The sequence below is a fragment of the Mauremys reevesii genome, linkage group 10, assembly GCF_016161935.1.
Source record: "Mauremys reevesii isolate NIE-2019 linkage group 10, ASM1616193v1, whole genome shotgun sequence".
NCBI classification, from domain to species: domain Eukaryota; kingdom Metazoa; phylum Chordata; order Testudines; family Geoemydidae; genus Mauremys; species Mauremys reevesii.
The window spans coordinates 66,577,728-66,593,185 of NC_052632.1; the positions used below are offsets into that span (position 1 = coordinate 66,577,728).

The window sequence follows — 15,458 nt, forward strand, 5'->3', positions numbered from 1 at the left end:
GAAGAATCAAACTAAATTGTTATAAGGCACTGTTAATCTGAAATCCATGGAGGTTGCACTGATTAAACTAAATCAGTTACTAAGGGATTGTCTACTACAGTTAATATGCTACAGCTGTGCACTGTAGCGCTCAGTGTAGACATTGCTATGCTGATGGGAAGCATTCTCTTGTCAGCATAGGTAATCCACCTCCCTGAGAGATAGTATCTAGGCTGAAGGAAGAATTCTTTTGTTGATTTAGTTCTGTCTACATGGGGTCTTGGATTGGCCTAACTATGCCACTCAGGGGTGTGGATTTTTCACACACCTGACCGATGTAGTTAAACCAACCTACTTTTCTAGTGTAGATCAGCCCTAAGCAAGTTTAGTTAAATATGTACAATTTTCTTGTGTAGACAAGGTTTGAGACACCTGCATGAACTGACCAGATTTTCAAAAATGCTCAGGGAGAACAATGAGAGCTACAAGGTGCAGAGCTCTTGAAAATCTGTCCCTTAATGTAAACCACAGAAAATATCTATATAGGAGCTGGAGAGGGAAATGCATTCTTTAGCTGGAAAGTTACTGAGGGCCTGCAGCCCTAACTAAATTCACTGGGAAGGGTGGCTGCTCCGCACCAAAGAAAATTGGGCCTTCAGTATTGTTATTAATAATAATTATTAATTTATATTACAGTAGTTCATAGGGGCTAATGGATCAGGGTCCTATTGAGCTAATCACTATACCAATACATGAAGAAAGATGGTCCCTGCCTGATGAGTTTACACGCTAAGTAATGTCTAAGTCAGGGGTTGGCAACCTTTCAGAAGTGCTGTACCAAGTCTTCATTTAGTCATTCTAATTTAAGGTTTCACGTGCCAGTAATACATTTTAACATTTTTAGAAGGTCTCTTTCTATAAGTCTGTAATATATAACTAAACTATTGTTGTATGTAAAGTAAAGAAGGTTTTTAAAATGTTTAAGAAGCTTCATTTAAACTTAAATTAAAATGCAGAGCCCCCCTGACTGGTGGCCAGGACCCAGGCAGTGTGAGTGCCACTGAAAATCAGCTCATGGCTGATAGGTTGCCTACCTTGGGTCTATGTGCTTAAAGCCAGTGAACAGATTGAGAGAAATTTTCTAGGCTTCCCCTTATAGCAAATCCCTGGCTTCTGTACATCTTTTCATGCCTTGTTTTAGCTGGAAGTAGAGTGACAAGACAGCAAGTGTGAAAAATAAGGACGGGGTGGGGAGTAATAGGAGCCTATATAAGAAAAAGACCCAAAAATCGGGACTGTCCCTATAAAATCAGGACATCTGGTCACCCTCGCTGGAAGATTTCTGCAGTGTCAGTGGCTCCATCTAAAACATTCTGTCTCTGCTTTGGCACTGGGTTGCATGAGGTTATCCAGAACAAAGTAAAATAGAGCTCAAACATCAGCTTTTTTTTTTTTTTAACAAAATAACTATAAATAACCTGGGCTGGTAAATTATTTTTCTAGGTGATGATGTTGATAACAGGCAGAGAGAGCACAAAGTTAGTGTAAACATAGGAAATAAGCAGGGTTTAAAATGGCCTTAGAGAGGTGCTGGGTGTCTCATTGCCCAGTATTCGAATTTCATTAGTTTGTAGCAAATGTTAGGGCTTGTACCACTTGCTTAGATGCAGTTATATGACAAAACCTTGGGATGGAAGCTGGGGCTATAGGAGAAATGGCACAGACTATAGGAGCTGAGGGTATAGGGGCCTGGAGTGGAGGGGGGTGGGGTAGCTTTTAGGAGTATGGGTGGAGGGGGCTGGGGCAAGACACGGGATTGGGGGCGGGTATGGATGGTCATGGGGAGACGGGGCCCGATTCGGGGGAGGGGCCGAGTCTGGGCTCTCAGGTGTGGGAACCCTCCAGGCCGGCAGATGGCAGCAGGCTGCGGTTTCAGCTCCTTCGGGCCCTCTCCGCGAGCCGCCCGTCGCCGGGCAGGCAGAGCCCGGCTGCGGTGGCCGAGCCGCGGAGGGAGCGTGACTCAGCGCCTGCTGCCGTCCCGCGTGGGCAGCCGGGCGGGATGCGGCGGGGCTGGGCGGCCGCGTTCTGCTGGGCCCTGTGCTGGGCCCTGGCGCGGGGCTCCGAGGACATCGTGGTGGGCTGCGGGGGCTTCGTCAAGTCCGACGTGGAGATCAGCTACTCCCTGATCGAGGTGAGCGGCCCGGGTCCCCGCGGAGACCCCGCTCCGGGGCGCCCCCTGGGGCTGGGGCCTGCCCTGTGCCCCCTGCTTCCCGGCGGGGGAGTCCTCCGCCGCAGCCCCGGTTCTCCTCAGTCAGTCCCCGGCTGGGAGAGCGGCTGGCACGTGCCCTCCCTCTTCCTCACAGGGGCAGCCAGGGCCCCCCGGTTTGTGCGTGTCACGCTGGCGAGCCTGTAGCTGAGCTCGCCCAGAGCTGGAGGGGGTCTGGGTCAGGCCCATTGGGGGTTTGAATGGTGGGTTTTATCTGCCCGGCCAGGTTTTTTTTTTTTTACAAGGTCACCCATCGCTCCTGGGTGTCAGCAGCGCCTTCCATGGAAAATAGTCCCCAAACGAGCCCTCTCCCGAGTTAGTGTTAGGCTGTTTTTGAAAATGGGAGGGTTTGAAAGGAGTGTTACTATTATGTTTTAAACTGGTTTTGTTGTCTCTAAACCCCATGTGTTTCTGCTGTCTTTAAGGTCCATCTTATGTTGCAGAGGATTGTGGGGGTTTTAAATGCCCTTTTTAAAGGGAGGCTGTCAACTTAAAAATCAAACTTTGCCTGAATGTTTTTGCCTACAAGAGTTAGTAAGATCTAATCTTATTTGAACTGGCAGCCTACAGAGAGAATATTTTTTCCATTTTGTGCATTTGACAGCTTTTTGTGTTTAGCGAGGTTCATTGTTTTTCCCAGACTAGCCAGTCACCTCAATTTCCATTTTGTTTGTCAGTTTTGTATCGCAATAGGAGAGGGAGAGAGAACAATTTAAAAAAACAAAAACAAAAAAACACCCTGAGGAAAATGTGATTGTAAAACCACAAAAGAGATTGCGTGAGCATTTGGGAATTTGTGTGAAACCACTTTAACTATTTTTTTATGTTTGACTAGATTTCAGGTTGACAGTATTCCTTTAATGTATTTTGCTCTTAAGTTGCATTCTTTTAAAAACATTCATCCATGTTTTCCCAAGTCTGAGATTCACCTTTTTGTGTGATTCTTTTCCTTCTCTCCTTCCCCCGTCCCCCCACCCCCAAATTTCCCTCTCTTATCCCCATGGAACTGTGTGATGGTTTTGAGGTGCAAAATTCACTGGGAATTCCTCTTTCAGACTTCACTTACATGTGAGTTTTTCAGAGGCAACTTTTCATCTTTTTCTCTTTCTTGTAGATAAAATTATATACAAAGCATGGGACTCTGAAATACCAAACAGATTGTGCCCCAAATAATGGCTACTTCATGATTCCCTTGTATGATAAGGTAAGAAGCCAAAGCTGTTGTGTTCTCTCTACCATGCAATAACACAATGGGCTAATTTAATTTTCAGTCCTGTTTGCACATGAAATGTCTTTTTAGAGTTTGGTGCAAAGTTACACTGGGAAAGCTGATGCTTACATTGGAAAAAAAAAATGGAAATCAGCTTCAAATGTTCTAATAATAGCTTATTGTTTTTTTTTAAATTGGTTAATTAAATTATACTCCTCATAACTTGGAGGCTTTCAGACTTCCAGTGCTTAGGCCCCAGTCCTACAATGAGCACTGCACAGGCGGATCCCTGAGTGCCTGTGGTACCCTGTTGACTTCAGTGGGGTTCTGCATGGATATATGGGCCTATTTGCATGGAGCTCATGGCAGGACTGGGGCCTTAGTATCTTCCATAGGCCTCCTGGGGATATTATCACTGAAATGGAAGTCCCTGTTGAGAGAGGCCCCTGACCTAGTTCCTGAATGGAGATACTCAAGAAGTCACAGGGATTTGAAAATAATGCTTTGGATGTTTTGAATGTGTTCTTACATCCAATGCAGTCTAAAACACTGAAACTATGCACTGAATGTTTTTCTTTAAGCTGGATGATTCCATTTAATTCAACAGATCCCCATTATTCTCCTTTTGTAGGGGGATTTTGTTCTTAAGATTGAGCCGCCCCTTGGCTGGAGTTTTGGTGAGTACTTGATCTGTTGTAGAAATGGTGCAATTGCACATGCAGCCGTTCCATTGCCTCCTTTAGACTGGCTTTGATTTGTAGGCAGGAAAAAACAGTTGTTTCAAATGAGATAAGCTCTACCTAGGTATGTCCCAATTATGGTTTAAATGTCTAAAATGTACCTTTCTTTGAAAATTAGTTTGGTTTCATCCCAATCCTTATTGTGCACATAACAAAAACCACTAACTGGACAGTCTGGTCACCTGTATAGGCTATACTGCTTTAGGAGAGTGGGGGTTATGGATGGAAATTAGAATGGTCAGCGGAATAGGGTATTTTTAAGTTTGACTTTTTTGTGGTTTGCCTTGGCTAAGGGTTAGGCTGCTGGATTTGTTATATTGTGCACTGGTTGAAATGCGTGGACTGACTTTCAGAAAATGCTGAGTGCCCATCAATTAACTGAAGTCAATAGGAGCTGTGGATGCTCTGTACCTTTGAAAATCAGACCGTGTCTGTTTTAAAGATGTCAGAAATGTCTAGAGATTGGGATAGGAGCTTCTTATTTGTATATAAATACATTGTAATAGGGCAATTGAGAGTGCATTGGTAGAAATAGTGACCATTTTAGAGTGTTTCTGGCATCTTGAATGTGTTCAGTGTGTCCTGAAACTCTTTTAAAGCTTAACTGTAGAAAGCGGGAACTACAGAACAACAACACATACCGTGTTTTTTAGTTCTAGTTTTTAAAGATGTTACCCTTCCTGCTTCTGGAAAGAAAAATTTCTCAGAAGACACCGAGATCTTTAATTTTATAGAATTTGCATGGAGTTTTGGAGCTTGTAATAGAAGTTTGAATGAACTGTGGGTGGGGGGAAGGGGCTCATGAGGCTCTTACTATGGGCCATGCTTTGGGGTGGTTACGGCTATGGACTCCTTCAAATGTGGAAAATGGTTGCTGGAGTATTGGCACTCCGGTGAAACACTGAATTGTAGGTTGAAGAATGAACATAGAAACTAGCATTAAGGATTTTCAGAAAACAAAATAAGTTTTGTTTTCCTGATTAAATATCTTTCTATCTAAAATGAACTCCCGGACTAAATCACCAGCCACAAGACTTTCCCCTTTTACCACGTTATAGGAAAAAGTGCACATTAACTTTAACTGTATTTCATTGAAGAAACTTAAGTCGCTAGATGGGGGAGGGAAGAATACCTACTAGCTTGACTCTAATGTGTCTGTGAGGTGGATATTTTCAAGGCAACTTCAAGTGGTTGACAGTGGTGGGTCTTTATATTCCAGGACCTCTCTAATGAGAACATTTTCTGACTTCATTATTCAGTCACTTGTTTCTGAATTTAAATGATTTGCTTTTTAAAGACGCTTACAACTTTTCAGTAAAATACAATCAAACACTAAAAATAGTGTACAGAATAATGAGGCGATTCACTCATTTGCCTGGGGAAAGTAACTTTTTGATTGGTGAGTTAAACATCAGTAGTTTCTTCATATGGTAAGGGTTGGCAAGCTGTTACTGTGCTCGGGCTAGTAAATTTCCATGATGATTCTGCAAAGCTGCAGTAAAATAGACCCACTAATGTAGTTTGCAAATTCTTTTTTTTTTTTTTTCCCCAGAGCCAACTAGTGTGGACATCCACGTGGATGGTGTTAATGACATTTGCACAAAAGGAGGAGATATTAACTTTGTGTTTACAGGGTTTTCTGTGACTGGAAAGGTTAGACTTCTTTTATGTTCTTTTGCCGCATCTCACTTTAACAATGCATGTCTATTTCATAGAAGCAGTACACTGCTGCTCGGTAAGTTACAGTAACTCCTCACTTAAAGTCCTCCTGGTTAACCTTGTTTTGTTGTTATGTTGCTGATCGACTAGGGAACATGCTCGTTTAAAGTTGTGTAATGCTCCCTTCTAACATCGTTTGGCAGCCGCTTGCTTTGTCTACTGCTTGCAGGAAGAGCAGCCGTTGCAGCTAGCTGGTGGGGGCTTGGAACCAGGGTGGACCCCTATGTTCCCTGTGCAGCAGCTGCCTGCAGTTCAGCTGTGGCTCCCCCCCATTGCCATGTGCTGCTCCTGCCCTCTGCCTTGGAGCTGCTCCCTGAGACTCCTGCTTGCTGTGCAGGGAGGGGGACGGAAGGAAGAGGGGGGCTAATGTCAGGGTGTCCCCCTCCCCCCTGCTCCTGCACCCTGATTATCCCATCTTCCATAGAGCAGGGGGGACAGACCAGGACTCAGGATGGAGGGAGCTTGCAACCTCTCAGCAAGCTGATCTAATTAACAAGGCAGTGTACTTAAGGGAAATGCGCACATCTCCCTCCATTCCTGCTGCCTTGTGTAGAGAGAGAGATCATCATTTAGCAGTAAGGGAAATATCCCACCCTTTGACTCCTCCACCTCAACCAAGCTTCACGATCATCATCACTGCATACCAGAATTAAATTGTTTATAACTTACACTTTGTGTGTGTGTGTGTCTCTCTCTCTCTCTCATTCATATATATATATATATATAGAAAGAATGTCTTTTGTCTGGTGACAAAAATTTCCCTGGAACCTAACCCGCTCATTTACATTAATTCTTATGGGGAAAGTGGATTCGCTTAACATTGTTTCGCTTAAAGTCACATTTTTCAGGAACATAACTACAACGTTAAGTGAGGAGTTACTGTACTTTTTGTTCATCTTGACAGGTGCTCAGCAAGGGTCAAACATTAGGTCCAGCAGGAGTCCAGGTTGTACTGAGAAATCCTGGTGCTGAAGTAAACATACAAGCTACTATGACCCAAGCTGGAGGAAAGTGAGTTTTGTGTGTGCATGCGATTGATTGATTAAGTTTATACTGCATTAGTAGATTTGGGAAGAAAATATTTTAAATTATTTGGGATTATTGCTAATTTTGTTTTTTTGCTTAAATATTTTTTTTGATGTGTACCGCTATCTGTTTGTTCTATGAATATGCTGGAAATGCTGAGAAAAATAACACATTTCATATTGCACAGGTTTGCTTTTTTCAAAGTGCTTCCCGGAGAATATGAAATCTTTGCATCTCATCCTACCTGGACGTTGAAAGAGGTTAGTGCCCAGAAAGCATTGGTAAAAAGGAGGCGACTTTCTGTTTGTTGTGAGTGTATATTGATTAGTGCACTCTGTTTTAAGTAATTAGGAATGAACATGAGAGAAGATCTGAATCAGTGAAACAAGTTTAGATCAGTGTTTTTTGTAAATTTCAGTTGGGGGGGGTGGGGAAACTGCCTTGTCAGGCTGGGCTTTAAAGGTACAAGGCTAGCAGGCTGAATGACTATACATCATCAAAAATGCATGTGCAGAGCCTGCACCTTCCTGCTTGTATTTGTAAACAGAAAGTTTGCAGTCCAGTCTTATGTTGAGATGGCCAGTGGGTGACCAGGCCTTTGTAGTAGTGACACTTACTTCCCATGGACTTCTGCCCATCCCAATCTCCTGTTAAAGCAACTTAATCGTAGTTTTTCAGCGGGGTCTTCTGTCTGACACATTGCTTGTTGCTGTGTTGAATCACCCTCACCCTGAAAAATGATGCTGTGGATTATAAATCCTTTTTGAATATTATGTATGTAGTTGCATTGTTTAGCTGTCTTGCTTTTGTTTAACGGTATAAAAGGCATCCTATTATTATTATTTTTGATTGAAATGTATCGGCTTCTACATTTCAGGCAAACACAATGGTGCGAGTGACCAATTCTAATGCCTATGCTGCTGGCCCTCTAGTCGTTGCTGGCTACAATGTTTCAGGCTCTGTGCGGAGTGATGGGGAACCCATGAAAGGAGTCATGTTTCTTCTTTTCTCCTCCTCAGTCACCAAAGAGGTAGTGACAGATCAGACACGTTTTATTAGTAATAAGGATGTAAATAGAGAACATTTGTAGTTTGATAATGAATAATGTTCCTTTAATTATTCTTTTACAAAAAGGCCCTGATTTTATGAACACGTCTGCATGTGTTTAACTTTACTCACATGAGCTCAGTGAGATTAATCATGTGCGTGAGCTCTAAGGTTGCAGTACATGTAAAACTAAGTGTTCATGTTTATGTCAGAGTCATACGATTTTTGTTGGCAGGGCGAGAAGGGGGATTTAATCCCCTACATTTTTCTAAAGTCATATTTGTCCAGTTACCTGTCCCTGCATGCTAACCTCTGGGTCACAAATCTTGGGTTTCTCCAGCAACGCACAAGCGCCACAGAGGTCAGGGAAAAACTTCTGGCGCAGCATTGTGCAGCACTAGGGTTTTCATCTTCCTGTGAAGCATCAGATCCTGGCCTCAATTGGAGGCAGGATACCACACTTGATGGACCTTGATCTCATCTGGTATGGCAACTCCAGCACCCACCCACTGTAGCACAGGACTAGGAAAATTAATGTTCTGGTTCAGAAAGCATTTGTTCTTAAGTGTTTATTTTCAAGTGCTTATTGCTCTTTTATTTGTGCGGGGGGGACCAAAACACACCTCTAGCCTAAAATATTAATCCTGTCCACAGTATTACAAATAGTACTGTACAGACATGCAGTGCGGCTGTTAGATGTTGAATTTATTGATTCTTGTGCCTTTAAACTTGCTACCATAACATTTCATTCATGTGGTTTTCTCTGGTGTGTACACACTTTCAAACTCTGCCCCTAAAGGCACACACAAGTCTGCCACATCTAAACATTTGCCACCCCCCCCACCAAAAAAAAAAAAGAAAAGCGTGCACAAGAACTCGTGGGTGCAAATTTGCAGATTTAATTTTAGAGGCTGCTTTTGAAAATCTGTCCCTCCTTGTGAAGCGCAACTGTTTTTTTCCACTCAGGAGGAGACAGAACATATGGGAGAAAGAAGTAATATTGCTTTTTATTTGCACAGGACATTATGGGCTGCAACATTTCTCCAGTTGATGGGTTCCAAGGAAGAGACGAGTCTCTTTCCTATCTGTGCAATGTTATATCAAAAGAGGATGGATCTTTCACCTTCCTGTCTTTACCGAGTGGGGAATACACTGTGGTAGGTAACTAGAAAGTTCATCCCTTCTTTGTATACTAGATTGCTGTTGGGTTGTTTCTTTTTTCTAAACCAGAATTCATCATTTTCTAGCTGCCAAAACAGCACTAATGGAAGCTTTCTGTATTGGATGAAATAGCTGGAAAAGAGTTGTGCAGTGTAAAAAGTTGGGTGCTGAAGTAAGTTAGGGTGGAAGAGCTGTGTGGTGTGGTTTCTGAGGCAGTGCTTATGAAGCAAATCAAGTTCTCATCTGGATAGCTCAGTCAGTCACAGACCTCCCCTGGGGGCTTGTACTGGACTGGAAAGCTGCAGATAGCTGCTGCTGGATTGTATCCTTAAAGTTCTCTTCTTTCACCACCTCTCTTTAGTTCACTCACAATTCCTAATAAACATATCCACTCTCAGCCAGGGAGGAAAAGACCTTGTAAGTCTTCTAATTAGGTCTCATGCAAGGGCCTGGTATAGAGCATTTTGGCATTGCAACCTGTAGAATGGTTTGAAAGCACCAGGCATCCATTCCCTTGGCTTTATCTAGTGTTGCAGAGGCACCTGCAGCTATGATTGCACTAACATTATACTTTCCTGTCAGCACATATAAGTGAGGCAGCTGCATCAGTGCATTTGATCCTCCCATTGAAATCCCAAAGCATTCCTGCCCACTGATCAGTGATTGTTCTGACCAGCATCTGTCACCTGGCAACCCTCTCCCCCTTGGCACAGATGGGTGAACTAAGCCCTGGTCTACACTACGAGTTTAGGTTGAATTTAGCAGCATTAGATCGATTTAACCCTGCACCCGTCCACACGACGAAGCCATTTTTGTCGACTTAAAGGGGTCTTAAAATCGATTTCTGTACTCCTCCCCGGCGAGGGGATTAGCACTGAAATCAACATCGCTGGGTCGAATTTGGGGTAGTGTGGACGCAATTCGACGGTATTGGCCTCCAGGAGCTATCCCAGCATGCTCCATTGTAACCGCTCTGGACAGCACTTTGAACTCAGATACAGGTACACAGGAAAAGCCTCGGGAACTTTTGAATTTCATTTCCTGTTTGGCCAATGTGGTGCACTCAGCAGCACAGGTGGCCATGCAGTCCCCCCAGAATGTTTCTGCGCTCCCCCATCATCTCCGTCCCTGAGGTTATTGCAGATTAGAAGGTGAAAAAAACGCACTCACGATGACGTTTTCTGAGCTCATGCAGTCCTCCCGTACTGATCGGGCACAGCGTAATGCATGGAGGCATTCAGTGGCAGAGGCCAGGAAAGAATTGCTGTTTTTGCTTAACGGTGAAAGTACCATGCCTCACTAGCGATCCTGCTTGTGGCAGATCGCTGTGTCACATGCACTCCACACTGTGTCAGCCTTGGGCGGGGGCATGACCGCTTTATGAGCAGAAAGGCTATAGATATAGACATTGCATTAGGTAGCTTCTGTAGCTAGAGAAATCATTCCTGTGCATTCGGCAAAGTCAGTAGCAAAAAGAGAGAAGCCTTTAGTGTAGTGGTGATCACATTCACCTAACATGCAAAAGCTCCTTAGTGTAGTGGTTATCACGTTCACCTAACATGCGAAATGTCCCTGGTTCGAAACCGGGCAGAAACAGGTCACTGTTCCTTTTTCTGATTCCCCTCCTGAATTTTAGTCTTAGAACAGACGGTGCTGTGAAATTTTACTTTGAATTATATCAATTATAAGTTAAATAATATGGAAGCTCTCTGTAAGTTTTAGTCCCAGGTTCCTTACCCTTTCAGCTGCTCTGATAAATTAACATTTTTGTTAGGGGCGGGGGAAAATTTCCATGAAGCCTTTTATAGGGACTAAATGCTATCTAGGACTCTGAAATAATCTTAACGTGGCCCATAGAGTGCAATCCTTTGTTCTGGATTTGTCATTCCACAAGTTGAACTGCTCCTTACTACTGTCCAGGCTTCATGAGCCATGGGAGCAAGGGGCAGGCTGGGGTAGGTGCGACCGTGCGGTGCTGCTGGCTGGGAGACGCCTCCAGCTGGCATGATATTCTGGGCAGGACTGAATCTCCACGAGATGAAACTTAAAGAAGAGAATGACCTGGAATCACTCCCATTTGGTGCTCTAAGAGGAGGATAGCCATGTCTGTCCAGGCACCCTTGATCGACTTCACCGAGGTCTGCCAGCTGAGCGGGACCCCGGCTGGCAGGAGCCGGCGGATGGAGCCCGCTGCCGGTCTGGGGCTCTGTCCGCCGGCCCCGCTCAGCCTACTGTCTGCCTGGGGTTCCAATCATCCAGGCAGGCAGCGGGCTGAGGAGGTGTGCTGGATGGGACCCCAGAAAAAAGGCATGAAACGATTGTCTGCTGTTGCTTTCACGGAAGGAGGGAGGGAGGGGAGCCTGACGACACATACCCCAAACCACCCGCAACAAAGTTTTTGCCCCATCAGGCATTGGGAGCTTAACCCAGAATTCCAATGGGCAGCGGAGACCGCGGGAACTGTGGGATAGCTACCCACAGTGCACTGCCCTGTAAGTCAATGCTAGCCGCGGTAGTGAGGACGCACTCCGCCGACTTAATGCGCTTGGTGTGGACATACGCAATAGACTATATAAAATCGAATTCTAAAAAATCAACTTCTATAAAATCAACCTAATTTCGTAGTGTAGACATACCCTAAGACATGAGCAGTCAAGTGACTTGGGTGAGGTATACAGGGAGTCAGTGACGGAGTTGAAAAATAGGATGCAGAGGTCCTGGCTGTTGTCATCCTTTTACCACTAGAAATTGCGTAAATCCATTCTTTGTATAAAACCTGGGAAATCTTCAGTGCGTGTTTCATTGTTATTCACTAGATAACTTCTTGAAAAGATGTAGAACTGAGTACTAGGGTAAGACCCATCTTAACTTGAGGGAAAACAATGTGCAAATGTATTTCCTCTTTCCAATGGCTGCTTGCTTTGTAGGTGGGTGTGTTAGCAGGAAACTGCAAGCAGTTGCAATGAGGCAATCTTCTCAGTGTGTGCTGTAAATCCTCCTCTGCACTAGATACCAGGACTACTAGTGAAACTATTTTGGCTTGAATGCCAGCTTTTACATGCCTAAGAACAGAGTATAACATTTATATAACCGTTTATATTTGCTGTTCTTGATTGTGTGGACAACGCTTACTAATTCCCTTCTATGTTTGTTTGCGTATGACTCTTACAATGGAGCTTGGGTTGCCTGATTTAATTTCTCCTCTATTATGCTTAAATGTAAGTCTGCCAGACCAAAACATTTCTGAAAGGTTAACTCGTTCCATTCCTCCATCCCTCTGAATTATTTCTCCAGAAAATTTTCAACTCCATTTCAGAAAGGCAACAAGGGGTGCCAGATTTGTGCAGCATAACTTTGTCTAATGTGCCACATAGGACACAATGCCTTGATTATACCACAGCTGCTTAGGACTCAAAGAAATGCATCTTCTTCCAGATCCCATTCTACAGGGGAGAGAGAATTACCTTTGATGTTGCTCCATCTAGACTGGACTTCTTGGTAGAACATGACAGTCTGAAAATTGAGGTAAGGGGTTAATTGCAGATATTTACAGAGAAAAACTTCCCTGTAAATTTATACCTGTAACAACTGCATTTATTTTAGTAGAAAGCAGATTTGTTCCAACAGAGTTTTCTTCCTAATGATCAGTGCTAAGCAAATTCCTAATCCATGTTTGGGAATGAAGCAAACTGTAAAGCATGTAAGCTGATAATAGGGGAAAATCAGGCATGTTTCATGTCTGAATGCTGTGACATGGTGCTTTGACACTTGAGCCTGGTTTTAAAGCAAAATTGGGAAAATAGTCCTACAGATCAGTGAACTTGTTCTCTCCTCATTGCAAATGCATAGTAATCTTTTAAATTGGTTCTGTGAGCTCCTTAGATTGTAAATTCTTTGGGCGGGGACTGTCGTTTTGTTTGGTGTTTGTACAGAGCCTAGTGCAGTGGGTCCTGCTCCATGATTTAGGAGCAATACAATAATACCAAGAATGAGCTGAAAGCTATCCTGCTTCTGCAGCTGTTGATATAAGCTGCTTTGATTTTGATCTTGATCTGAATTTATGTAGCAAACACATAAGAGAGATTTAGTTCTAAAAGTGAAAAGAAATTTTTCTTTATAAATTTCCTGTGTTTAAAAACAATGTGTTCTATATGCTCTAACTACAAATGTACAGCCAAACACTGTTTAACATTTGTATCCACCACATATAACAATTTTTTTTTTTTCCCTCCCCAACAGCCTGTTTTCCACGTAATGGGCTTCTCGGTCACAGGCAGGGTGTTGAATGGCCCTGAAGGAGAAGGTGTTGCTGATGCCACTGTGACACTGAATGACCAAATTAAAGGTGCACAGTGATCTTGACCTATGGTGCTAAGGGAAAGTCTAAAGTAAGACTGAACTAGGGGAATAGGGCCTGAGATTGAACTAAAGACTAGAGAAGGGGCAGGCAACCTATGGCACGGGTGCTGAATGCGGCACGCGAGCTGATTTCCAGTGACACTCACATTGCCTGGGTCCTCGCCACTGGTCGGGGGGTGGGGGGGGGCTCTGCATTTTAATTTAATTTTAAATAAAGCTTCTTAAACATTTTGAAAACTTTATTTACTTTACATACAACAATAGTTTAGTTATATATTATAGACTTATAGAAAGAGACCTGCTGAAAACATTAAAATGTATTACCGGCACGCAAAACCTTAAATTAGAGTGAATAAATGAAGACTCGGCACACCACTTCTGAAAGGTTGCTGACCCCTGGACTAGAGGGCAATAAGACACTTTCATTGTGATTTATTTGGCAAGTTAAAGGGATTTTCAGTCACTGGATTAATTTTCCATTTGCAGTCTGTTGTTATGAGAACAATAGCGCTGTAATCGTTGTATTGTTTTACTTTTCTAAAGCTTTGTCACAATTTCTCTTTTAAAGACTTGCCAAATCAAGGACAGAGCTGTAAGAAACAGAAACAAAAGCTGTATTAGTAAAAAAACCCTTTAACTATATCTTGCCACACAATGCTCGCTAAAAGTAACCTGGAACTTTGAAGGCCATCTCAGAATTTTTTTCTTAACTCTGACAAGAAAATGCACTTTACACACCTTTTCCTCACTGTCTTGTCTTTTTGTTATAGTAAAAACAAAAGCTGATGGCTCTTTCCGCCTCGAAAACATAACAACAGGCACGTACACCATTCATGCACAGAAAGAGCACCTCTTCTTTGATACCATTACAGTGAAAATTGCACCGAACACACCTCAGCTGGCTGACATCATAGCAACAGGGTGAGTACGACGTTAAGGGTAGAAATGTGAATTGATTAAAAAAAACAACCTTTAATAGACAGGTTTAGATTTTCACAGTTTTGAGTGCATGATCTATAGTACCAAAGGCATAGATACTACTTAGCATTGTGCTAACAATGAGCTGTTGTAGCCAAAGAGAAATGTGTTCAGTGTTTAGTTTTGGGAAACACTTAGCTTATTATGAGATGGTGTAGGTCAATTTAAAACATACATGTTGGGCAGTAACTGCATGGTAACTCCATTAATCAACGTTATTCTTATACAGTAACTTGTGTTACTACTACTGGATTCTTTTGTGGTAACTAAGAGGAGTGCACTGCACTGAACATCTGTCTCTCCAACTTAGTGATATTTCTTTTTTAATGGGGTTTGAATGCACATACTTTACATGGGATCTGTGTATTCTGGCTAATGGATGGCAATCTCATTTGTAGATTCAGTGTGTGTGGTCAGATCTCGGTAACGCGCTTCCCTGACACAATCAAACAGTTCAATAAATACAAAGTAATCATGATGCCACAAGACAAGGACAAAGCATCTTTGGTTACAACAGAGACAGACCCTCATGGAACATTTTGTTTTAAGGCAAAATCGGGCACATACAACATCCAGGTAAGAGCAAGCTTCAGTTTCTCCTTCTCCAGTGAAAAGCTGAGTAATTTTCTAGACACTCAAGAAAACTAACATTTTAATGTTTTACTTTGTGTTTAAGAATCCAAAAAGGTGTCTTCCCCAGTATTTTATCCCCTTTACACTGGGCAAAATAATGTTTGCTGTATTCTAATGGAGTTAAAGTTCCTATGCTCCTTTCTGCTTACAGCTGGCAAAAGTAGGAGACCAGGCTACACAGGATGAATGTTCAGTATCAGAGGGGTAGCCATGTTAGTCTGGATCTGTAAAAGCAGCAAAGAGTTCTGTGGCACCTTATAGACTAACAAACATATGAAGGATGAATGTTGTTTTTCATCTGTGTCTTTGGTTTGAAATCCTGTCTGCCGTTCCATCTTGT

At 43.0% G+C, this 15,458-nt stretch overlaps 1 protein-coding gene across 2 annotated transcripts in view; it reads left to right on the top strand.

Moving 5' to 3' along the window:
* Positions 1-1,942: 1,942 nt before the first annotated feature.
* Positions 1,943-15,458, top strand: part of LOC120373668 (nodal modulator 1) — a 35,721-nt gene continuing 22,205 nt past the window's right edge. The window contains exons 1-12 of one of the 2 annotated variants that reach the window (XM_039492392.1): positions 1,943-2,170; positions 3,360-3,449; positions 4,087-4,132; positions 5,748-5,848; positions 6,819-6,925; positions 7,128-7,200; positions 7,818-7,970; positions 9,007-9,144; positions 12,584-12,673; positions 13,388-13,493; positions 14,278-14,428; positions 14,884-15,061. In XM_039492392.1, coding sequence (XP_039348326.1) covers positions 2,039-2,170; positions 3,360-3,449; positions 4,087-4,132; positions 5,748-5,848; positions 6,819-6,925; positions 7,128-7,200; positions 7,818-7,970; positions 9,007-9,144; positions 12,584-12,673; positions 13,388-13,493; positions 14,278-14,428; positions 14,884-15,061 — 1,365 coding nt within the window. In that variant the 5' untranslated portion in view covers positions 1,943-2,038. Of the gene's footprint in view, positions 2,171-2,429; positions 2,449-3,359; positions 3,450-4,086; positions 4,133-5,747; positions 5,849-6,818; positions 6,926-7,127; positions 7,201-7,817; positions 7,971-9,006; positions 9,145-12,583; positions 12,674-13,387; positions 13,494-14,277; positions 14,429-14,883; positions 15,062-15,458 lie in introns of those variants that run through there. The other variant, XM_039492393.1, reaches the window with a different exon arrangement.